At 39.2% G+C, this 24,872-nt stretch overlaps 3 protein-coding genes and 2 long non-coding RNA genes across 5 annotated transcripts; 3 read left to right on the top strand and 2 right to left on the bottom strand.

Annotated features, from left to right (window-relative positions):
* Nucleotides 1-1,096: 1,096 nt before the first annotated feature.
* On the bottom strand, nucleotides 1,097-7,726 carry LOC149678635 (MFS-type transporter SLC18B1-like). Its single transcript, XM_089835911.1, has 4 exons — nucleotides 7,603-7,726; nucleotides 7,385-7,535; nucleotides 7,266-7,334; nucleotides 1,097-1,336 (listed from the first exon to the last, which is right to left on the bottom strand). Exons 1-4 carry the CDS (start codon nucleotides 7,674-7,676, stop codon nucleotides 1,097-1,099), a joined length of 534 nt encoding a protein of 177 aa, XP_089692037.1. The 5' UTR covers nucleotides 7,677-7,726.
* On the top strand, nucleotides 1,892-4,760 carry LOC149678636 (uncharacterized). Its single transcript, XM_089836955.1, has 5 exons — nucleotides 1,892-3,373; nucleotides 3,435-3,870; nucleotides 3,936-4,109; nucleotides 4,178-4,678; nucleotides 4,722-4,760. The coding sequence occupies exons 1-5, from the start codon at nucleotides 3,024-3,026 to the stop codon at nucleotides 4,758-4,760; spliced, it is 1,500 nt and encodes a 499-aa protein (XP_089693081.1). The 5' UTR covers nucleotides 1,892-3,023.
* LOC149678637 (uncharacterized) lies at nucleotides 4,680-6,681 on the top strand. Its single transcript, XM_089836582.1, has 3 exons — nucleotides 4,680-5,224; nucleotides 5,318-5,636; nucleotides 5,703-6,681. Exons 1-3 carry the CDS (start codon nucleotides 4,787-4,789, stop codon nucleotides 6,158-6,160), a joined length of 1,215 nt encoding a protein of 404 aa, XP_089692708.1. The 5' UTR covers nucleotides 4,680-4,786; the 3' UTR covers nucleotides 6,161-6,681.
* An 11,024-nt stretch (nucleotides 7,727-18,750) lies between the features above and the next one.
* Nucleotides 18,751-22,077, bottom strand: LOC149678638 (uncharacterized). Its single transcript, XR_016366277.1, has 4 exons — nucleotides 21,974-22,077; nucleotides 19,272-19,367; nucleotides 18,975-19,046; nucleotides 18,751-18,893 (listed from the first exon to the last, which is right to left on the bottom strand). It is a non-coding gene; the product is annotated as an uncharacterized LOC149678638 (long non-coding RNA).
* A 447-nt stretch (nucleotides 22,078-22,524) lies between these two features.
* Nucleotides 22,525-24,872, top strand: LOC149678639 (uncharacterized). The gene is made up of 3 exons (XR_016366278.1): nucleotides 22,525-22,826; nucleotides 23,896-24,223; nucleotides 24,635-24,872. It is a non-coding gene; the product is annotated as an uncharacterized LOC149678639 (long non-coding RNA).

Genomic DNA, 24,872 nt, shown 5'->3' on the forward strand with positions numbered 1-24,872 from the left:
CTTTGAATTCTAGGGTATGCCTCTTTTGCAATTTTTGGAAATTTAGGGTTTATAAGGCGATTTACTCCCTATATGTGGTAAAAAATAGCGCATTTGCGTGAACCTTTGGTGGAAGCTCTGCCATTGGGAGACTAGACGTTTTTCGTAACATTACAGCCGATCGCCGCTACATCTTAACCCTAACGATGGTAAAGGTGTATAAGCTACTATTACTTTCCATGAACTGCGAACGCGTTCCGGATATCGCGAATACGTTTGCTCCTATTTGCCAATTGCGAACGCGGTGACAGACACACAGACACGTTCCGCGTAATACCTCTCTGGCTAGTTTACCCCTAAGGCCAAAATAAGGGTATGTTAAGGCTTCAACCCCTGTTGTAGATAGCATTATGCCTCCAACAGCGACTGGAGTCAAATTGAACTGAAATACATCAAAAAAAAAAAAATTCTTAAAACTGAGACGATTATTAATTTATTACGTAATCTCTGAAAACCAAAATTAACTATCTCTCCCTTTAAGAGTTCTCACCTTTCTTAAGTGAGGTTCGATTATTCCACCAAAGAAGCCGACCAATGCATGCTGTATGATATTTTGGGGGATGTGTCGCGTAAAGTTACCTTATTAGTGTCGCGTATATTTCATCATTTATGTCGCGTATATTTAATTATGCATAGAAATAAGCTATTAATTTAAGTCCCGTGATTAGCTTGAACCCTCTGCAGAGAGACACAGGCTAAAAGAATACCAATAATTTGTAACTAAAAAGGGTATCATAATTAGTTAATTAGTCCAAAGTTAAATTGTTCAATGTTAATAATTAGTAGTTAGTGAAATAAACATGACTCCCAAGGTATGGCACTTCACGATTCCAAAATACTTAGTAGTAGTAGAAAATGTTAGCGGTTAATAGTTACTTTTGGGCCTCTGACACCGTATTTTTCTTCTTGATAGACTCTGAAGGGGTTTTCGGTTCAGTTCAGTTATAACTGAAACTGAACTGATCAGTTCGGTTTCCTGGCTGAACCGAACTGATAATTTCAGTTCAGTTTCAGTTCTTGAAAATCTTAACTGAAAAGTTTCAGTTCAGTTTCAGTTTTAGACCAAAACCGATTTGAACCGAACTGTGGGAAACCTTAATGAAAAGTATGACTTCATGGCGCCAGCATTGCCTTGTTTCAACGTTCTTATGGTATCCTGAATTCGTTCTTTATATAACTTGTGGGGACAGGATTTTTGTAAAACGATACCTTTTTTGGTTAAAAATAGCGCCATGAATACGCCTTGGGCTAGACACAAACTGCCCGAGACAGCGAACGGTATGTAAAAGTGATCTTCCTAATAAATATTAAATTACGTCAGCTTAACTGAAAACGTTCAGGTACAGTTTCATGCAGACTTCGAAATAAGACAAGTCTACAATTACAAAAGCCAGTTTATAAATTCGTTGGACCACTTTTTTTATTTCAAACCCCGTTCCTCACTGGTCCCAAGGACTACTTTAAAATTCAAATTAAACGCATAGGGTAAGGGCATGAACGCTGGATCTCTAAAGGGACCGGAAAACGCCCGCCTTCCACTGTACAAACCGAGTCCCCTCTAGCATAGCGTCGGGGGAAGGGATGGGGGTTGTGAATTTGGGAACACTCAAGGCCATTCGGTCTTTTGTGATTCTGAATAAACCTATTGAAAAGAAATTTAAACGACCTTGGTCGTACCCGTTTTTTTTTTATTTATTTTTTTACAAAGCAAACGTGCTATAGAGAAAAATCTATTCCGTTTACCAGTCCCTTTAGAGATCCAGCGTTCATGGGTTAAGCCTGGTTTTCACTGCCGAAATTTTCACGGAACAGAAAAGAAAAATCCGCAAAAATTTGCGGAAAATTCCTTAAGGCCCCTTCTGAGAATAAAAAAACAAGCTGGTCGAAAATTCACTCAAAAACTACTTTAACCAAAATCATATTTTCACGTCGATGATCGTTATGAAAAGCTATAAGAATTTTACCCAATGAAGAAAACAAATTTCTCTTTCGTATAAAACAATCGACTCGCGATTTAATGGGTTAGTTGTTTTATAAATTAATTATAAAGTGTTCAAACTTGAAAAGTTTCCGTTGGAAACATCTCCTACGGAAGTAATCCTATTTCAACAGGGAAAGTGTCTTAATTTGAAGTATCTTTCGAGCTACGGCCTCTGAAAGTTATAGATTTCTAGTTTTAAAACTTATGAACTTAACAGACATTTAATTGTAATTCGAGGTGTTTTTGTTTTGCTTTTTTGACCGTAGAACATTATTTTTTCTTCCGATCCTCTTGAGAACCTCATATCCCATAGAAAATGCTTTTGTTCCTTATATATCATTTTCAAAAAAATTTTAAGTCAAAAAATTATTGAGCTAAATCCAACGTAATACAAATTCTATTCAAGAACTGATGTTGCCTGTCAGCGCCAACAATACCAAAGGCCTTTTCTTTGAAAAGTATAAAGTTAACCCTGTTCCGCCCTTTCTTTCCTACTGAAAGTAAATAAGGTTTCAAGTTGTATGATCTTTTCCCCCTCAATTAAAAGAAGTTCAAGCGTTCGCCGTTGTCAAAAAAACGTCGCTGACCCACAAATGACGTCAAGAAAAAAAAAATAAAGGGGGGTAGTTTCAAAATCAGTGGCATCCGTCGGCCTCTGTTACCAATTATGACACCCCTTAACACCCCCAGCCTAATGGGTCCGCGGCACAACAAAGATTCATCGACAGGTCGTAAAAGCTATTGCCGTCTCCCCAGCCCGTCTATAGCCAATGTATACCAATTCTATGGGGTTTCACATTATATATCACTCCACCGTATTATAACACCCTATGCAGTTTCTGACTTTTTTTCGTCGAAATATGTTCAAGACAACGGGGTGAAATACGAATATCTATAGATAGACCTACATCTTTTCAAGCTCAGAGGCTCAGTATTATTTTTGAAACGAACTGCATCGCTTGTCTGTTTATTTTTGAAAAAACCTTTTCGCTAAAACATAAAAATGGGTAATAGCAAAGGAGCTCTGCGTAATAAGAAAGCTAAAACTAAACGCGCTAAAACGCATAGAAAACTTTTCGCCGAGAGAAAACAATTAGAACTCGAAGAACCGCTTGACCCCCAACTTTCTAGTAAAAACAAAATCATTTCCCCAATACATTTCGTGTCCACATCGACACAGACATGTTACAACTGTTGCAAAACGATTTCTGATTGCGTGTCGTGTTCAGTGATTAGTGATGATTTAGATAATTCAGGCGCGATCTGTTCCGTCGGTCAAAATTCATCAAGAATTCATAGCACGCCAAAATCATCAGCGAAAAGCTTGGCGAGGAGGAGAATCGAAATTTCATCGTAAGTAATTAAAATAAATTTAAATGTAGGCAAGGCTTGTAAAACTAATTAAATCTTTTAGACCGGAAAATAATGATCTCGACAACTACCAGTTAGTCATTGGTAGCCCTTGCAAAGACAATGAAAAGTCAATTATTAAAGGATATAGAATAGTTGAAATAGATTATTTTTTAAATTGGTGTCTCAAGCTAAATTTCGATCATCGGTTGATTTGCACTCTGGGGTATTTTGATTTATTAGAAGAAAAGAGACGTGGCATTCAAAGCACATTCGTGTTCGAATGCCGAACTTGTAAAAAACGATTTTTAAAAACATCCGAATCGCCCAATGAAAAAACTATGTCCACCCGAAAGAAAACTGACATAAATTCAAAAGCCGTTTGGGCCACTCTTTCAGTTGGTAACGGATACTCCCAACTTGACGAATGGTTTGGAATAATGGACATTCCATCCATGACTTGGAATAAGTTTTCTGGTCAAGAACGCTTCCTCGAAAAGGTACTAATTCTTACTCCACGCATTGGTTAATTTTAAATTGAAAAACCATTCGTATAATTGCCAAGTATTGGGAAGAATCTTTACTTCGTTCCATGACCGAAGCTGGGAACGACGAAAGGGAGCTAGCTCTTGCCCAAAACCACGTAGACGATGATGGTGTTCCATGTATAACGGTTTATCTTGATGGTGGTTGGTGCAAAAGAAGTTACGGTCATAACTACAACGCCGCCTCTGGCGTGGTAATAATTAAAATACTACAATTAAGAGTAATACTCGCATCATATTTAATCATTTATAAATTTGAAAGGCTTGTATTATTGGACGAGCGACGAAAAAGCTTCTGTTTCTAGGCGTACGTAATAAATATTGCTATGCCTGCGCCTTATCTGCCAACAGAAATGAGACGCCTAAAGAACACCTTTGCTATCGAAACTGGGACAAATCTTCCTCAGCTATGGAAGCCGACATCGTAGTTGAAGGATTTAAATGTAGCGAGGCTATGCACGGTGTTCGGTACCTAAAATTTATAGCTGATGGTGACTCCAGCGTTCAGTGTCGAATAATCGAAAAAGTGCCTTACGGACGCAAAGTGCAAAAACTGGAGTGTGCCAACCACGCGGTTAAAAATTATACTAAGGCACTGCACAAAATTAGCCTCAACACAAAGCTTCCTTGCAATGGTAGAAAAAGGTTGAGAGGTAAAATACACAAACTAACAGCTGCCGCACGGGGAGCAATCACGCACAACTCAAAAGGCGATTCGTCTGTGGCTAACTTACGTCTTGACCTACATAATGGACCTGCACACGTATTTGGCGATCATGCTAAATGTCGTCCCTATTTCTGTCAAGGTGACAAAGAAGGAGAAGAAAACATTTTACCCGAGTTAAAGAAGAACGGGATATTCCCGTTTATAATGGCGTCGGTCGATTCCTTGGCCGCGAAGGCTGACCGCCTATACGCCAACGAGACGAGCAATCGAGCCGAGCTATTTATGAGCATCCTAGCCAAAATTAACTCGGGAAAAAGAATTAACTTTTCTCAAAAAGGAAGCTACCAAAGAAGATCGTTGCTATCTGGACTCAACTACCAGAAAGGTTCTTCTTGGCACGGAAGTCCGTGGAAGAACGCTATGGGAAAGAGTCCTGGAGCTCATTTCAAAACCTTCATGGAGAAGAGAAAAAGAAAGAGAGAAGTTGACAGAAAAAAAGAAGACATTCCAAAAGAGAAACGCAGAAAAGTGATGGCCACTCTACTACCAATTGAAAAAGACTATGGACCTAAAGCGGATACGGTGCCATTAACTCTGGACCAGTTTGAGGCAAAGAAAGCCAGTAGACTGGAGAATTTTCAGGTAGGTCAATTTGGTCAACAATGACCCTAAAGCTTTGGTGGCGTACATTTTTCACGTAAATGTAATATTTCATGTATATTACGTATTCTACAGGTTACAATTTCTGAACAAATTGAAATCGAAAAGATATCCCGCGGTCAACACGCAAACCCAGTCTATGTCGCGCACAGAGAGCATCGCCTTACTGCCTCCACTTTTGGCTTTTGCATGAAACGTAAAGCGACCACATCGTGTCACAACCTTGTCAAGAGCATACTGTATAAGCAAACGTTTTCATCAGAGTGTACGGAATACGGAAAAACCAACGAAACTGTGGCAATTAGATGTTTCATGGACAAAACGGGCTATTTTGTTAGACCAAGCGGTCTGTACGTTGACCTGAAACACGGATACCTAGCAGCGAGTCCTGATGGTATGTTAATTTTTTAGGAATATTTGTTGGTCAGCGGGTTTTTAAAAATATGTCTCGGTTTTACAGGCGTCATAGACGATGAACAAGCTTTGGTTGAAGTGAAAACGGCACCATCAGCAATAGGCCTAAACTTAACTGAGGCCATAAAAAACAAAAAAATAAAATTTTTAAACCTAACAACCGATGAGGACGGGAAAACCAACATTACACTGAAGAGATCACACGCCTATTTTTATCAAATTCAGGGGCAATTAAATATCGCTGATAAAAACAAGTGTTTCTTCGTTGTGTACATAGACGAAAATAACCCAATTTTTGTGGAAGAGATAGAGAGAGATGGGCATTTATGGCAAAACGTAATGCTTCCTAAACTTTGTGCTTTTTTTAACGATTGCCTTTTGCCTGAAATTCTGGACCCACAAATTCCGAAAGGTCAGATTTGTAAAGATCCGCTTTACATAATCGAGGCCCAAAATAAACTGAAACTAAAGAAAGAAGCCTCTAAAAGTGATACTAAGTTGTGAAGTGAAATATCGGGTGTGACGTTTACCTAGACGCGGCTCGAATAATACACATTGAATTATTTTTATTTATATATTACTGAAACTGGCTCAACTTCAAGTTAGGATCTGCAACTATACCAAATTATATTATTTCGTTTGAATCACAGATCGGTGAATCAGCGAAAGTAGTGCTTCAATTTCTCTCGTCCCATATCGTCTAAACATGCAGGATGCTCTATAGTAATTTAGCTTCTCGTTTATTGTAGTAAAACTACTTTCGCTATTCTTGAAAATTAGAAGGAAGAAAGATACTGAATCTATTGATGTTTAGATAAGGCTCCGACGAGCGGGACAACCGGACAAAAGGTGGCCGTGCCCTAGGGGTATGGGGTTGTTAAGAGCTCCCTTTTTTATTACTATTCTCTCCCACTTACTTCTTCGCGAAAGTGAACTGCAAGGACTACATAGTATATCAAGTAAAACTGTATATTCCTTGGTAAAAACCTCAAGGTCATCGACGGAGTACCCAAACTCAGAAGGGGCCTTAAAAAGCGGCGGCAAAACGTTTTCACTTGTAATATGAAAGAGTGCGAGCTCGTGGAGACCAAGGCTTATCTGCACCAATAGCAACCTATCTATTTTCTTAGACTTTATTGTCTTTGTAAAAACGTTCAATTTTATCATATAAATAACGATTAAGCCAAATTTCTTTGGCAAATCGTTAACAATAAATATTTAGACATTTAACTTGACAACAGAAGCGCGCCTTGAAAATAAAAAAATGGCGTCGAAAAAAAGCCTCGCGAGCTGACCAAAACCAAGCCTATGACGTCACGCATTCGTCGATTCCTATTGGCCACCGCTTTCCTTTCCGTAAAAATTTGCGGAAAAATAGAAAACCAAATCCGTGCTTGCCGCACAGAAAACGCGATACTTTGCGGCAAGTTACCTCTAAAAAAACGGCGCGGAACGCGGTTTTTCCTGCGTTTTGGGCCAGTGAAAACCAGGCTTAAGGGGAACTTGTCCTTGGGTCTAGTGTAATTATTAGGGGTTACAAGTCCGGAGGACCAGTTTGAAAAAAAAAAAATCTTTATTTCGAAGCCTACTTTCTTTGGCAGTTCATTACTTTGTAAAGAGCTCCTCCTAACGGAGCTGCAATGCCGACAGAGACACATACCAGACATTCCAAAATGGCCTTAAAATAACTTTAGTTAAATACAGCGTATTTTGTATGAAAATGCGTACCATAGCTGTGGAGAGGTGCTTCAATGGAGTTTCCACATTGGCAATGATAAATACGGATAAATCAGTTGCCGCAAAACCCAATCCTTGAAGCAATCTTAAAACGATGCAAGTCCAAATGAAAATAGTGTTGTCTGCGATTTTATCGGTGAAACTGTGTCAGAAAACGAATGGGATAATTATTTACATTGTTTAGATTTCTAAGTCACTAGTGTAAATACCCAAATGCCAAACAGGCGAGTCCAGTAATGAACATCCCGGAAACTAATTGATTTTTTGGCGATACGTAATCCATCTTTAATTAGATTAATGTTAATTAAACAAAGTCAGAAATTTTGATAACTCATTCAGTCAATGGAGTCTGCCCATTCAACCGAATACCATTGGAACGAATCCCATTCGTCCGAAAATTTCTAGCCAGTATTTTAAAATCTAGCCCAATGGCGGTTTTCTATAAAAAAGGGAATTTTTTCCCATTCAATCGAATCCCATCGAATCCCATTGGAACGAATTCCCTTCAACCGAAAGTATATTAGTTTTATAAATCATTTAACAATGTTACGCCTTTTCCAAAATATTGATGTTTAGCTTCATTGACTTCACCAGGAATACATAGATTTAATACTTGGAATCTATAAGAGGCCATAGACCCCCACACAAATAACTGATTGACTGTGAGGGGAAGCGCTAAAAACTTTTAAACCACCTGCTCCTCCTTCCTCGCGTCTCATTGGTTAAGCGAATGTGTGGTACAGAATCGAGATCATGACCTTTTAAGCTGTCGTCTGCATCAGTTTCGGCTCCGAAATGGTCGGGAAGTGCGAGAACTTGGAACAGCTTGACGTTAACGACGTTTTTGAGGCGGAAATTTCTCTAACTGTAACTACAGTCGACGATTTAGAAGTTAGTGTAGCTCGAAATTCAGTATTGAAAACGAAAGCTATAATAATTTCGAGAAAAGATGATGTTTACCTCCCCTTAAACCCTAAGTCTTTGCATAGGGATACTGATGTTTTGTTTTTGTATAACTTTGGTGAAGAGTGGAAGGAATTAAATTGTTACTCCACCCAGTCAGAATAGTAATATCGAGTTCTTAACTGAAAGCAAGTATTTTTGCCTTTTTTTAGAGATGTAATCCTAGGTCTACTTGTTCAGACGACGTATCATGTTTACATTCGGGTTCACCGCGCATACGTCGCGGGAGTCGCGGCGCAGGACGCAAAATACGTCAAATAAATTATGAATGACGTCAACGGTGATGGTTTCTACACCTCCTCCCCTTTCAGTCAGACACCCAGGCCCATAAAATGGCTTCTTAAAGATTCCAAGTAGTAAATCTATGTATTCCTGACTTTACAAATAATATGCCTTTTCCAAAATATTGATGTTTAGCTTCATTAATTTCTCAAATAATATGCCTTTTCCAAAACATTACTGTTAGGTTAGGTTAGGTTAGGTTTAGGTTGGGTTGGATAACCGATTTTCCATAATATTTTTATTTTCATTGAGATCTTTGCATAATAAATGCGGGCCTTTTCCAACAAATTATTTTTAAAAAGATTCTGGAGCAATTAACGCTGCATTTATTAAGTTATTTGAACAATAAATATATATGCCTTTTCCAAAATATTGATTGTTTTACGGGTAATTTCACGTTGGCTTTGATTCGGCTCGGTTACAATAGAGGCATCCTTTTAAACTTGGGATTTGACCATCACAGTATAATTATTTATATAGGAAAGTGTATTGATAGACGCAAGCTTAAGGACAAGGGTATTTTATTTAAACCAATAGAGGTATTTTTTAATTCAGTTTTAAACTACGGCGTTAAAAATATATCTTTTAATAGCAATGAAAATTTTAAGATAGTAAACCCGCACATTTTGGCTATATGCGGTCCAACGGGCTTCGGTTCAATGGGACATTCGGTCTAATGGGATTCGGCCCAATGGGCCAGGAGCTCAGTCAATTACTCTGGTTATAGGCCTGGCTGTAGGCTTAATGTAGACCTCGCTGTAGGCCTACTCTTATCTTTTAAGCGGACTAGGGGGTGATTAGTACTTTGCCCTAGTAGGAAGTAGGTTCGGGCGCGGGCGTATAAAAACCTTTGACAGTCGTTGTAACGAGTTCAGTTAGTGCGAGGAGTTAAGTTGAGACCTAATTGGAAGTGCAGGACAGTAGACCATCTACGTACTGTTTATGTTGCGCTCCACTTAAGCTTAGACCTTCTTAAGTTGCGGGTTAAAGTAAAGGGTTTCTGGTTACTTTACTAATTAGTACTATATTATTACGTCCGCGCGTTTCGTTCCTCAGTTCGTGCTTCGTTTGTGGACCTTGAATCGACACCGAATGGCTCTTCACACCCTGGTGAATTGGCACCCTTGCTTCCCTTATTTCTTATATTTTATTATCGTTGGCTAAACCCCCAAAATCCTTTACCTTTTTAAGTTTGTACTTTAATTAACCGCATATTAAATAATTGATTTAAGCAATCTATAAGATTCTTATTGTTTTTGCCTATCGCATTACCTCCTTTTTTTGGGTAATCGGTTACAAGGTCATCAGAAGTTCATTACATGTGGTACAGGATATCGGTAGCTGACAAATGAGGCAGTGGTATGGGACAAAACGACGTACTTGTGAGGATTGGATTTCAGAGGTTAAATGTTATCGTTTTATATTTAGCTTAATTACCCGAGTCATGATTGTTGTTTTCTCAAATATTATATTGTTGGAAAGGGAAAAAGTAGATCTATCACACTGAAAAGGGAATTTCCTAATTCTCTTATATAACCCGAGTTATGACACTCCAAATTGGAGCGGCAGTAAGGAATGAAATGCAGGTAACAATGCGCGGTTATCTTTGCTATTTTGTTTAATTACGAGAGTCCTGATTGTTGTAATCTCAAATACTAGACATCGTTGGAAAGGGAAGAAGTTGAGCTATCACAGAGACTCGGATGTCGTATAAAAATGCCTAATAGATCTATACTTTGTCTAATTAACATATTTTATTACTTACCAACCAAACCTGAGCGTATACCGCAACAATGGCTAAAAGCTGAGTTTCACCAATGATAAAACCAATTAGAAGTCCCGATATTCCTCTGGTCTGGCACTGAAAACAATTATCTACTATCAATATCAACTATCGACTTCAGTCATCTTAGGCAAGGAGGATGTATAAGAGGGGAGACTCCTTCTGGAAAGGGGGAGATAAAAAAATAGAGGCAGATACCGCATACAGTGGCGCGCTACTTGGACGCCCAAGCAGTCGGTAAAGGCGCGCGTCACGTGTTCGTTGTTGGAAACGAGGCGTAGTCAAAATTATAAACAAACTCATGAGGCTAGAGCTAGGAGGCTTGAACGCATGCGTGAGAATGTACGCTCTCTTTCCGAGAGGGAGTAGCGGTAACCATGGTAACCGGGGAACGGCACAGTACCGTTTTAGGAACGGGAGACGACGCGCATTTTATCTGACTCCTAGTCTCCCCTCTTTTACATTCTCCTTCCAAGGAAAAAACCTCGACCACTGTTTATGTGCAAATTATATTTGAAAACAAAGATGGGTAAGTCAGAGTTCAAACCGAATTATCCTTACATATCGGGCATAGAATGAAGTTAATATGAAGGCACATTGGAAGTTGAAAAACTGAGAAACTGCTAGTGATAAAATCAAGAAAATGATCTTCGTTTTTTTTCGTTCTTCGGCGGGCAAAGTTGGTATATTGGACACGCAACTTGAAGATTCCAACGAAAACTCCGCTGTGCCATAGTCCAATTTCATTGCTCAGTCCAACCTAAATTTTAACAAAGAAAGACCGGAAATTAACAAGGGAAAATTATTTATTTCAGTTCATATCACGAAAAGTAAGCTTTCGGCTACGTAAAATATTATTCAATCTTAAATAAATCTATTGCATTTCCAAAAATGTTTCTTTCTGTCTATATCTCGTTAAGCGTTGATATTCATTAGAGGAAGATTTCCTACAATTTTCAACTCTTTCCTCCACCAAGAGCTATTATTAAAAGCAAATAGAAATAACAGATAGTAAGAAAGTAAGGAGGGAGCAGATAATTTACGTTGCATCTGAGTCGGAAAACATATTTCCAACCCCACGTGCTATACTTGGGGAAATCTTGCATATAAATACAAGTTATACGCGAGAACGAAGGCAACTCGAATTACATTTACTTCTTTTGTACTATGAAATCTATGATCAACTCCAGGATCCAAAATATCCTAACGAATTCCTTGAATACCTCAAAAGTGGGACTATTTTCGTCAGTGAGACGAAATGGTAACTTAAACAGAAACAATCAATATTATGACTGCTAATTATTAGCTTTCTTGTTTATTCAAGTGCGCGATCGCTTCAAAAACAGTGGTAAAAACTTGTTCGTATTGTGTCCTGTTTTTTTTTTCGACGTTATTAAAATCAGTAGAGTATGAGTTGTGTGATTCGGGTAAATCAGTAAACTAAAAATTCCACTCTAGAGAGTCTAGCCACCCCATGTATACAGTTGTAGACATGATACCTAGTGTAGGCTTTGAACCTCTTTTGAAAGGGGGTTCGCAGAGATTTTGGCTAGAAAGTTTGTTCCCAACTTAATATTTCCTCGAAGCGTGACGGTCAGAGTTATGTATTGCCTACTTCTTGAACAAGAACTTTGGGGCCCCCGATTCACGAGGGGCACTGGGCTATAGCCCATATAGCCCATGCCTTAAGATGGCACTGTGTATACTTCTTTTAGCCACGAGCGGCGCTACCACGGAGAGAAAAATCTCTTTTGTATTTCGGGTGCCCGATTTCACTAACTCACTCACGTAATGGAGTTGGCAGGAGAGAAGACCTAATGATGGTCACTTAAAAGGAACATTATCCGCTTATGGTTATATAGTTTTTAATCTACTGTAAATATTTACATCATCTTTAATAGTTATGAAATTGAGCATTAGTTTAATTTCTCGTGGAATAATATCCCAATAGCGAGAACAAAATATCTCGAAAATAATATTATTCTCTATAAATATTAGTCTAGTTGTACTCACGGCCAAAGCAGTAACTTTCCGAACGAGATAACAAAACACAGTGAATCGTTCCATATACCTGGAGCAGGGAAATTTGTCTCTACTAAACCTTCAACTTACAGTACAGGTAGGGACCGGAAAACACCCGCTTTCCAATGTACAAACCGAGTCCTCTCTAGCATAGCATCGGGGGAAGGGATGAGGGCTGTGAATTTGGGAACACTCAATGCCATTTGGTCTTTCGTGATTCTTCATAAACATATTGAAAAAAAAAAATATATGAACGACCTAGGCCATACCCGTTTTATTATTTATTTTTTATAAAGCAAACGTTCTATAGAGAGAAATCTATCCCGTTTTCCAGTCCCTTTAGAGATCTAGCGTTTATGAGTACCTTAAACTGAAAACACTTGCCTGCATTTTGATTAGCAACATGTACTGCTCTGAAATACAGAAAGAGAAAAAGTTATATAAAATGAATTATAAAAAAACCGTTTTTACAAACGGAAAAAACCTGATATATACTACATCGTTCATTTTGGGTCGCCACTCACTGTTCTTGTCACAGCTTCTAAGGGACAGATATTATTTATTCTAACCGTTTCATATAACACCACCATTTATTAAAGCGGTAACATTGCGTCATGACAATTAATATCACATGTCATGACAGCACCAACTATTAAAGCGGTAATATTACGTCATGACAATTAATTTCACATGTCACAGCTAAAAACTGTCGATTCTTATCAGGGGCGTCAACTTCATTATCTTAACACATTTTCTTTACTTTTTATTTCGGCTGACATTTTTTGAAGCTAAAAATAAATAATTTTTACCATAACAACGAAGTTATGGTAAAAATGTCAGCCGAAATAAAAAGTAAAGAAAATGTGTTAAGATAATGAAGTTGACGCCCCTGATAAGAATCGACAGTTTTTAGCTGTGACATGTGAAATTAATTGTCATGACGTAATATTACCGCTTTAATAGTTGGTGCTGTCATGACATGTGATATTAATTGTCATGACGCAATGTTACCGCTTTAATAAATGGTGGTGTTATATGAAACGGTTAGAATAAATAATATCTGTCCCTTAGAAGCTGTGACAAGAACAGTGAGTGGCGACCCAAAATGAACGATGTAGTATATATCAGGTTTTTTCCGTTTGTAAAAACGGTTTTTTTATAATATGTGTCCCTTCCTTGAAAGGCTTGGTCTTACTAATAATGAAATATGAAATGATTAATTTCAAACGGAATGGATATTTATGTGTCCCTTCCAAGAAAGGCTTGGTCTTACTGATAATGAAACGAATCGGAGAACGACAGAGATACGTGCATTGTAACTCAAAGAGAGTCCAAGTCTCAATAAACGAATCGGAGATACGTGCATTTTAACCTCAATGCCTTGGAGTTACAAGAATTTTGAACTCGGGTACGTCGTTAAAAGATCCCCCACCATGATAAGAACTCAGCTCGTTCCAAACTCAGGTTCCGCGCTCCGCAATCTCCGCCAAGCAAAGCCTACGGCACTACGGGGCTAAAGCGCTTCCCTCCGTGGAGGCCTGCTATGATGGCTCTCACGGAGGAGGCCTCCTTTTCCAGGCACGGACGGGGTCCCTGCTTACGGGTGTCCGCCGCGCCGACTTCGGCGATTACCAGCGCACCTGTCGCCTCTGTGGTCTCCAGGACGAAGATGTCTTGCACGTCTTAATGGCGTGTCCAGAGACATGTGCCTCCCCCGCGACTTCCGATTGGCGACATGTCAATCGTGGTAGCCCGTTGGAAGTCGTCCTAGGTCTGGAGGGCTCCGTGTGGGACCACGACGCCGTTCGGGCCATCCTCACGACCTGGTGGACCAAAAATGAAGCCTGGCGACGCGCCCACCCTGACTCGTCCATACCACATTATCTGGACCGATAGGTCTCAAGACTTCCGTCCCCCGCTGCCACCACAAACATTTGCGCATTTTGTTGGACTTATTAACTTCTGCTGCGCTCCCCCAATTGTAGGGAGCCGCCCTGTTTCAAAAGGGCGTACCATTGTACGGCGAACAATTAAACCTGTAAACCTGTAAACCTGTGAGTACGTCGTTAAAAGATCCCCCACCATGATAAGAGCTAGATAGAGCTCACCCTCGAGAAAAACCTACGCGACTTACGCGACTTACGCGACCTAAGAGCTAGATAGAGCCCACCCTCGAGAAAAACCTACGCGACCTACGCGACCTATACGCTCGTGGCAGCACAAGGGTTAAAACCGAATTGTCAATTATTCGCGTGTAGCCGTAGGGTTGCCATTTCTGCACCTCAGAAATACTTACGCTAAAGGGGGCTGTTTGCGACACAAGGGTTAAAAATGAATTGGCGTTTATTCGCTTGAAGCCATAGGCCTGCCATTTCTGGCGTCAAAATTATCTACTCTCCCGTTCCAAAAATTTGCCCGTACAAAGGCAGGAAACTCGAACGACCCGTATATATCAGCCAGTCTGTCGACTGGCTTAAATAAACTAGAAATCGAGAATAAATGGGGTTATTTTTATTACTAAAGTCAGCCACTCTATTCGATGCATAATTTCACTTTCCTCAAATTGAAATAATTTAATTCGATATTGAATGAGAAACCCGAATCAATAGTACCAGTTTTTCCACTCGGTTCACCTTCAATAAATTTAAAAATTAATGTTATTAAGTTAAATACGCTGTTAGTTAATTCAAGTTGAAAAGCTTGCATTTGTTTTGACATTCGCAACATCAATAGACTCAAAACACGTTTAGAACATGAACGTTTTATGAACATTAGCCCAAATCATGTTATCCGATAAACATCTTATACCAATTAACGCGATATTTTTGACGAGAAATAAATAGTTTAAAACACATGAAAAAATTTATGTTGATAAATGGTGCTGTTAATTCGTGATTAACTTATTCACGTCGTCTAAGGGATTTCGAGTTTAGAAAAGTCATCCCCCTTCAATCATTGACGTCAGCAGCTGATGTAAAACGCGTCAAAGAGGAACTAATTCTTGATAATTATAAAGTGGTTCCTCGCATCCGGTTAATATCCCTTGTGATTGGTTGTGAACCACACCGCTCCGGCGTTTCTCCAGTCCCCACTCCCAAGAAACCGTCGACCGTAGCAATAGCAAAGAAGCTGTGATTGGCCGAATTTTTTCACCTGCCGGATAAGGCTGAATAACACCAGAGAGAATTTATAATAGGGAGTGGAAGCTCTTGCCTTTGACAGTGCTAAATACAATGTAGCTCAAACAAGTAGGCTGCGACTCTAAAACTGGCCAGGTAAATTTCCGGTCACATGACTCTCCTTTAATTTTAAAGTTTGCCCTCATTCACTGTTGGTTGTACAATTACCCAATAAGGATTCGCGATTTCGAGTGCGACTGGCGCCATTGGAGTTATTTTACGTCAGATGTTTCCCTTTCCCTAAAAAGGTAGTGTCCATCTCCCCTAGACCCTCCCGCAACATTCTAGACCCACCCTAGAGGGAGGGGCTACGAAAAATAGTACCGGAAATAGACCTGGCCAGTTTTGTTGATCACGTGATTTTTGAGCTACATAATATTCCTCAGTTTTCACTCCCTATTATAAATTCTCTCTGGTGGAATATTTGTCAGTCGTAATCAGTTGAAGTTTGCTCCTGTACCTCGCGGGCCAGTGCCTTTTTTGTATTCTCCAAAGAAGGAGTTAAATTGTAACCACCGCGACGGGTTTATCCCTTTATACAGTATTAAATTAAAGTTATTGATATTCATTGGATATAACAGTAAGTTGTCTTTCTACTTTAATTATTTTATGGCCCTCGGGAGAATCTCCCTTTATCTAGTAATTTTCTAAGGAGGGTTACAATGGTTTTGGATTGATAAGGTAATTTCGATATTCCCAAATCTTTGCGATAGGACAAACAAAACAGAAGAAGCATTTGGAGCATAGATGTTTATTTTTAAAAAACGGTTACAGAAATCTTCTTATTCCTTACGTCTAGCAACGATGTTGAAAATAACTTGAAGGAAAATCTTCAAAACAACAATTTAGTAGAAACAATTAACGTATAAATTTCAAGCCTTGTCCCCTTATTATTAATTTTACATAGGGGCAATTCTTTAACTTTTTTAGCGTGTTATCGCAAATGATAACAATCATCCAAAGGGTTGATGTGAAAATCGCGCGTGATTTAAGAGAGAGCTAGATCTAGGGGTCATCATAAGTTTATAATGTCTCTAAGTACACAAATACGGGTTACAACTGGGCATCTTCTGCAGGCTACTGTGACGTCAGAACTTGTATAGCACTAAGATCCGAAGAGAGAAAATTTTGAAATTTCTGTCGCGGTGCAGCCACCAAGCGGTCGAGACGAAAAAAAAATCATCCAGTGGAATAAAGGAGATTTTTACGTTTCGTATAGGCAGGCACTGGGGGGGGGGAACGAATTTTACTTAAGCAACCCCAAATCCCTCTCTCTCTCTCGTGAGATAGAGGCGGTTTCAGTCCTGAAACATTCTAAAAGGGATAAAAGAAACGCTAGGCTAGGCGGTACAATTTTGTATTGAAGTTGAGGTGATAAATGATACGGAGAGAGTATAGGGTTTCATCAGGAATGTATGGAGGGGCTGGAATGGCTAAGGGGTACCCTTGATGGTGGAAACAAAAGGCGAGTCCTTTTTTTCAGGAGTGTAGCTCCTCCCCCTACGTCTGTTTAGCTGTCTACCGAAGGCGAAAAATGTCATGACTCGTTAAAAAAGGCATGGCAGAAGTGACCTTTTAGATTTTTTAAAGTTAAATGCGCTGATTCGCCGCCGTACGCGTTCATATTCGATTCTCTCAGCGTAGGCAGAGTATAGGGTAGAGGGTGGAAAATTATAGCAAAAGTTTTTTTTGGCAGCCAATGAATGAATGAAAATAATTTAAGTGGTAAATACGATTTTTACGTCAGACTATGACGTCACTAGCGTAAATTAAGCCACGCCAGTTGTTTCCAAGATCATTTCACGCCGATTAGGATTTGACCTTATCCATTCCAACCACTCCATACATTCCTGGTTTCATTAAAGGGAGCCAGACAAACACTATTGCCATAGGAGTAGCAGCCATTTCTCTACTTAGAGGCATTATAAACTTATGGTGTCATCAAACCTTGAACGAAAAGCGGCGGATGTCTCGCTGTTCCCCTTGTGCTAGTAAAAAACAAGGTAGTCAAATTAATACTTTACCGTCTTTAGTTATAAAGCGAGCGATAACTTATCAACCAACTTAACCCTTTTGCTAAGTTATCAGTCTCCTGAAAATTAAGAACGGTAAAATTTTAATTTGGCCACCTTATTTTTTATTAGCACAGGGGAATTCGCGAGACATCCGCCACTTTTCGTTCAAGTTTTGATGACACCTAAGACCAATCACATTTAGATCTCGCGCACTCATAGACGGCACGAGGTTGTCACCAACTTTTTTGACGATAGTTATCTCTTGCGATAAGTCGCTTAAAGGGAGGGTGAAGCGGAAAATAAAGTGATTTTATATCGATTCTTCTATTTATCATAAGACCAATCTGCATAGTGAAACATCCAGGAAATAACACCGAATGATTTTAAAATTCCAATTAGTTTGAAATTTCATGGATAATTTTAAATAAGGACCTCCGACAAATCGCGTAACGCCCTACCTTCTTGTTAACAAAATTCTCGTGACACGATCAGTGTCGAATGAAATTTATCGCGAGACTTAATAAAATTTGCACGCGATGTGGTAACCGTGGCGCGAGACATGGAACGTGCCACGAGCATTTTGTTAACAAATAGGCAGGGTGCCACGCGATTGGTTGGAGGTCCTTATTTAAAATTATCTGAACCTAATTTGAATTTTAAAATGTTTCGCAAGTATTTCCTGAATGTTTCACTATGCAGACTGGCCTTCTAATTAGTAGAAGAATCGATAAAAAAATCACTTGATTTTCCTTTTAAAAAGTTGGAAAATTGCCCCCAATATTGTCTGTAAATATAAATTTGACCCAGTATAACTACTGGAAAATTAAACATCCAGTTTCATATGTCTACAGCATGCAATACCCGTTTCTTTCGTCGGCAATATTGCGATTTTATCTGATGTATGACAATGTATGGACCCTTTTCTAAAGAAGGGTCCTCAGTATCGTCCGCGTGATATAGGGTTGAAACGGAACACCCGGTATGTGGACAACAAAGACGTAAGATAGGGCTTCATTGTTACCAGTCTTCCAAAGTCATATCTAACGTCTTTGTATCCACATACCGAATTTTTCATCTTAAAACAATATGATGGTCAGACACCAGACTCAGCGGAACTTTGGAAATCAGGATCAATTCATTCAAAAAATTATATTAGACTTACCCCTATTAAGACGAGAACTGCCCAAACAGCTGCACCATTGCGATATCCTATATAATCAATAAATGATCCTCCTACCAAATCTCCTATCGTCATGCTTTAATGAAAGTACAACAAAAAAAACATAAAACCAATGAAACTTAAAGGGTCTGTAATTTCAATCAGGAAAATTGCTTACCCTATACTAAAGAAACCAACGTAAGCCGCTGATACAACTGAGATTGCCATGTTTTCCGATGGACATGATTTTCTGTTGAGACACGCAATTAATTAAAAACTATCGAATATAATATGAAAAGCAAATGAATAGATTTTTTGACAGTTGGCAGTATAATTCCTATCTTTTTTTGGGCGGTGGGGGAGGGGGTGGGATTTTCCAGTTGGTTCTCGTAAATTATTGCTCCATATTGGCTGATTGATATCAGTCAATGGCGTAAAATATTAATATACGATTAAAACCACGTCTGATACTTACAGTAACTGAATTTTGCACAACATAAATGCTGAAATAGACATTGCAGATAATCCAAGACCACATAAGACCAATGATAAAATGACGATGGGTAGCATTCTATAAACGAAAGAACAATATTACAATCTTATAAAGAATTCCAATGGACTTTTTGGTGCGCTCTAGGAGTATTTTGAATGGTTTTTGCGTCCGTATGTTAAATTGAGATCACCTCACACTAGGATTTACGTCTTCCAAAGGTCGCACGCTCGGCTCAAGTTCCGTTCGGAGCCATTTTGTATCAAAATACAGATCAGTACGGATCGCTCCGTAAATCAGCAGAGACATTTGGGAGGGAACAAGATGTGCCTGGCGTGGCACAGGTTATACTTTTGCACGGCACTGGTCGAGTTATTATTTTAAGATGATGTGGCTAACATTTTGACTTGGACAATTTCTCCCTTTAAAGAAACTCTGTTCTTATTATCGTAAAATAAACTTGTCAAGGCTAATAATCTGTAGTGATATTAGAATCATTACTAGCAAAAGCGGATTATGCTTCACACATAAAGTACGTAAGTCCCACTTTTCCATAGCTTTCACCATGGATTTCATGATATTCCCGAAGTAAAAACTAAGCAGACGAACAAAAAAGCTTTTAACCAATCATGAGCCCCCTAACCATAGATAACCTCTTTAATGCCAGACCAATAGGCGACGGCTATTACTATTTTCTTGCATGGGACCTCGACTCGACCTCGCCGTCGACATAACCGGGAGGCCCGGAAGGCGAATTTGCGGTACCGTTCCGTAGTCGTTATAAAATATTCAACGTTTTAAAGCTCAAGTTTCGAAATGTTTTGAGACATTTACTTAGTCTTCAACTAAATATGATAAGATATTCTTTAAATTTCAACAGATAAATAGCTTTGCGAATAAAATTAGACACGAAAACTACACTAAGCCTTGGCTAGATATCAGCGGCTGAGGCCGAGCGGCGCATCTCGAGCTGCCGGCGGCCGGGCTTGCCGTAACGGCGAGAACAGAAAAATACCTCGTTAAAAACCAGATGCACGGCGTCTTAAATAGGCCAAGCAAAAGCTACCCAGATTGATAGGATCTTCGTGCCTTACTCCCAAATAATCTTTCGTATTGTGAATAGTTTTAACTAAAGAATATTTCAGACACTCTACTCAATATTTATACTAGTTCCCTAATTTCAACAGAAAAATAGCTCTGCGAATAATAATAGACTCTAAAACTACACTAGGCCTTGTCTAGGTAACAGCGGTATCCCGATTCCCGAGCCGCCGGCGGCTGAGCTCGCCGTAACCGCGAGAACAGAAAACATTCCTCGTAAAAAACAGATGCACGGCGTCTTAAATAGTCCAAGCAAAAGTTACCCAGATTGATAACATTTTAACGCCTTACTCCCAAATAATCTTTGGTATTGTGAACAGTTTTATCTAAAGAATATTTTACATACCCTACTCAGTCTTTATAGTAGTTCTCGAATTTAGGTACGTGGTAAATCGGTTCTTTAGGCGGAAGAATCCGATTGATCCGAAGGAGCCGCGTTACTGAACTATTTCCCTCCGCGTAAGGGGAGGTTCTTTCCTAGGAGCTTAGAGAATATCGTGTAGCTCCCCAAGGCACATGTTACGTACTTCGTGTGTAAAGCCTAATAGGCTTCTGTTACTAGTCAGTCCACACGGAACTAATTAATTTTCATAGTTTATCCCAATTTTATTGTTTTTCTAACTTTGCACTCATTGTTTAGAACTGAATTTCGCTGAAGCATTTTGAATTAAAATGAAACTTTCGTAGAAAAAAAACTAATTTCCTCGGCTGGATTCGAACTCACTACCCGTGGTTCCACCGTACAAAACGCAGTGATGCCACGTCGGCCTTCTAACTATAGCTGGATGCGTTTATTTTACAGATATGTTTTCCTCTAGAGCTCGCGTATGGGTATAAGATTCTTGGAAACACCATGACGTCAGCAATCCAAAGGCGGTATTCCTTCTTGTGGGCCCCGTATATTTCAATAGAAACGCGAGCACGGTCGACTGGCTTTACGTTTCCCGTTCATGAAAATAAAGCTTTTGCCCCATCAATAGATGGCTTGCGAAAGTAAAAACCTATATTAAAACAACTCTGTAAATAATGCCTATTTTTCTTCAAGATCGAATTGAACACGATCTGATCCCTTTTTGTCGGATTTTGATGACGAAATAGTGCAAACAGAGAGAATTTATAATAGTAAGTGTAAGCTCTTGCCTTTGACAGTGCTAAATACAATGTAGCTCAAACAAGTAGGCTGCGACGCTAAAACTGGCCAGGTAAATTTCCGGTCACATGATTCTCCTTTAATTTTAAAGTTTGCCCTCAATCACTGTTGGTTGTACAATTACCCAATAAGGGTTCGCGATTTCGAGTGCCACTGGCGCCATTTGGAGTTTCTTTAAGTCAGATGTTTGCCTTTCCCTAAAAAGGTAGTGTCCATCTCCCCTAGACCCTCCCGCAACATTCTAGACCCACTCTAGAGGGAGGGGCCACAAAAAATAGCACCGGAAATAGACCTGGTCAGTTTTGTTGATCACGTGATTTTTGAGCTACATAATATTCCTCAGTTTCACTCCCTATTATAAATTCTCTCTGGTACAAATCGCGAGCGATCTCAGAACAGTCCAAGCGTCTTCTCTTACTCAATGGCTGTCACTTACATTAATTGTTTAGGAAGTCCAGGAAATGGTCCAAACAGAACTAATCCACAAAGAATAAGACCATATGCAATAAACAGAATTGTGTTATACCTTCTCTGAATATGGAAATAACGAAACACTGACTTTACAAAAGTTGTTCGATGAACTGGTTAATAAAATCAGGGAGTAGTAGAAAATGAGGTGTTTGTACGTGCTTTTTAGATTGTCAACCGTGAATCTTAACTCCCACAACGGTAGGATGAAAAAACTTGGTTATCGAGGCATTTGAGTTCCCGAAAATTCCTAGTACGAACTGCCCTCTCGCGAGAATCTTGAAAAGAAAAAAGTCCGTTGGCTCTAGTTGCGCACTCAGTACGACACGTTTTGAAAACAATTCACTTTGTGTTTGAATGAGAGCGCTAAGTAGTAGCTCAATTAATATACAAACAGCAACCCACGTGACAAGAAGCAACCAAATTAACCCCTTCGATGTAACTAATAGTGGAAGACACAGATGTAAAACATTGCCTTCCATCTCGGTTTTTGGCGCTAGCACTGTAGGCTTGGGGGGATCATCAGAGTGCACAGAGGCGGCAAGGGATAAACCTCCTTGTATTACCCTCTTTTTGCATCCAAAAGGTCTATACTATATTACTCCAAAGTACAGTACGGCGCCTTTTCTACTCATCCCTGATGAAATATAATCATTTTCTTAGGACTCAGTTGGTTAACTCACTGTTTTGTCTGATATGATACCCCACACAGGGTATGTTAAGGCTTGAACCCCAGTTGTAGATAGAATTATGCCTCCAACAGCGACTGGAGTCAAATTGAACTGAAATAATCAAAACTAGTGAAAACTAAATTCTTAAAAGTTGGGAAACCAATATATATATACCTAAATAATTAATTAAACATGATTGATATTAATTATTTTAATCGTCAGTAGTTAACCTTAATTCTAGTCAAGTCGTTTTAAGAAACATCATTCCTAAAATAATTTTAAACATATCTCTTTTTAACGTTTGACTTCTAGCGAACACTTTTTTAAAAATTTTAGTAAATTTAGGGTATATTAAGCGATTGATTCACAGTAAATGATAAGAAAACCCGCAATTGCGTGAAACCTTGGTGGAAACCATGCCATTGGGAGGCTAGATGTTTATCGTAACCCTAGCCGATCACCGCATACATTTTAACACTAACTATGATAATGGAGCAGAAGTTAATATTTCTTTCTTTGAACACGGTTCGGATATTGGGATTACACTTGCACCGATTTGCCAGCTGCGAACGCGGTAACACACACACACACACACAGACACGTCCAGTGTGATACCTCTCCGTGACATCATCGTGACTCGGAGAGGTAAAAACTGGAACCATTATTACTTAATCCTTAGAAATAAAATGTAGCTATCTATTCATCCGCTTTAAGAGTTCTGACCTTTCTCAAGTGAGGTTCGATTATTCCACCAAAGAAACCAATTAACGAACCGCACAAAGTCATGTGATACAAATAGGGTATCAATGATACAGCGAATGTCTTCGAGAGAAGGCCACATACTGTAAATTCTTCTTTATGGTCTGCAAGTGTAACAAAAAACTCCTTATTAAAAATAGATACACTTGCATCAAAGGCACCCAACGTTGCCAGTCAGCCTGTTGGGAAAATTTATTACTTTTCGGGCTGCTAGTTTAAAAGATGACGAGAAATCAAAGGGAATGATACAACAACAAGTTTAACGTATCAGGCTTTTGCCATAGCCTCTAGTTGTGAAAGTTATAAAGTTGAGCTTTTTTACGATCCCAACAGAGCTCGCTTAAATATGATCCTATTACGATAGCGATAATAGCACATTGAGAAAATTAAGTAAGTAGATAGCCCTCGTCTCGACTTGGAGAGGTTTATTTAACAATTTTTGGAAATTTTGGAAATTTAGGGTAGGCGACTGATTCACAATAATTGACAAGAAAACCCCCAGTTGCGTGAACCTTTGGTGGAAACCCTGCTATTGGGGGGGCTAGCGTTTCTCGTAACCCTAGCCGATCACCGCGTACTTCTCAATACTAGCCAAAATTGCTTTCTGCGAACACGTTTGCTCCGATTTGTCACCTACGAACTCAACGGTCAACACCGGGTCCCTTTACTGATGGATATTGATAATTTCATAAATTTATATAACTTATGAGGACCTTTACCTTTTTTGGTTAAGAATAAAGCCATGAATACACCTTGGACTAAACACAAACTGCCCGAGACAGCGAACGGTATGTAAAAGTGATGTTCCTAATGAATGATAAAATACGTCAGCTTAACTAGAAACGTTCTGGCATGGTTTCATGCAGGCTTCGAGATAAGACATGTCTATAATTCCAAAACTAGTTCATTAATTCGTTGGACCACTTTTTTTTAATTCAAACCCCGTCCCTCACTGGTCCCAAGGACTACTTAAAAATTCAACTTAGTGTGTAATTTTTCCAAGACACCAGGGGTCACAAGCCTGGATCACGAGTTTGGAAAAAATCCTTATTTCAAAGCCTGCATTCATGGCAGTTCATTACTTCGTAAAGAGCTCCACCTAACGGAGCTCCAATGCCGATTGCGACAGCTGCCAGACTTTCTAAAATGGCCTTAAAATAACTTTTGTTCAATACCGTTAACCCATATTTTGTATAAAGATGCGTACCTGGGCTGTGGAGAGGTGCTTCATTGGAGTTTCCACATTGACAATGACATATACGGATAAATCAGTAGCCGCAATACCTAATCCTTGAAGCAATCTTAAAACGACGCAACTCCAAATGAAAATAGTGTTGTCTGCGATTTCATCGGTGAAACTGTGTCAGGAAAGGAATTGGATGATTATTTACATTGTTTAGATTTCTAAATCACTAGTGTAAATACCCAAATGCCAAA

Source organism: Phalangium opilio, unplaced genomic scaffold (genome assembly GCF_054372755.1).
Source record: "Phalangium opilio isolate 3A_F unplaced genomic scaffold, DU_Popi_V2 ptg000042l_1, whole genome shotgun sequence".
NCBI lineage: Eukaryota > Metazoa > Arthropoda > Arachnida > Opiliones > Phalangiidae > Phalangium > Phalangium opilio.

What these genes read in the sequence shown, in the direction of transcription:
- LOC149678636 (XM_089836955.1), top strand. Translation starts at nt 3,024, where the DNA reads ATGGGTAATAGCAAAGGAGCTCTGCGTAATAAGAAAGCTAAAACTAAA. An exon ending in ACAACGCCGCCTCTGGCGTG is followed by an intron (nt 4,110 to 4,177) that starts GTAATAATTAAA and finishes TAAATTTGAAAG; the next exon opens with GCTTGTATTATTGGACGAGC. An exon ending in TACATAATGGACCTGCACAC is followed by an intron (nt 4,679 to 4,721) that starts GTATTTGGCGAT and finishes ATTTCTGTCAAG; the next exon opens with GTGACAAAGAAGGAGAAGAA.
- LOC149678637 (XM_089836582.1), top strand. Translation starts at nt 4,787, where the DNA reads ATGGCGTCGGTCGATTCCTTGGCCGCGAAGGCTGACCGCCTATACGCC. An exon ending in GTAGACTGGAGAATTTTCAG is followed by an intron (nt 5,225 to 5,317) that starts GTAGGTCAATTT and finishes CGTATTCTACAG; the next exon opens with GTTACAATTTCTGAACAAAT. An exon ending in CCTAGCAGCGAGTCCTGATG is followed by an intron (nt 5,637 to 5,702) that starts GTATGTTAATTT and finishes TCGGTTTTACAG; the next exon opens with GCGTCATAGACGATGAACAA.
- LOC149678635 (XM_089835911.1), bottom strand. Translation starts at nt 7,676, where the DNA reads ATGGATTACGTATCGCCAAAAAATCAATTAGTTTCCGGGATGTTCATT. An exon ending in CTCGCCTGTTTGGCATTTGG is followed by an intron (nt 7,536 to 7,602) that starts GTATTTACACTA and finishes TTTCTGACACAG; the next exon opens with TTTCACCGATAAAATCGCAG. An exon ending in AGCACCTCTCCACAGCTATG is followed by an intron (nt 7,335 to 7,384) that starts GTACGCATTTTC and finishes AGTTATTTTAAG; the next exon opens with GCCATTTTGGAATGTCTGGT.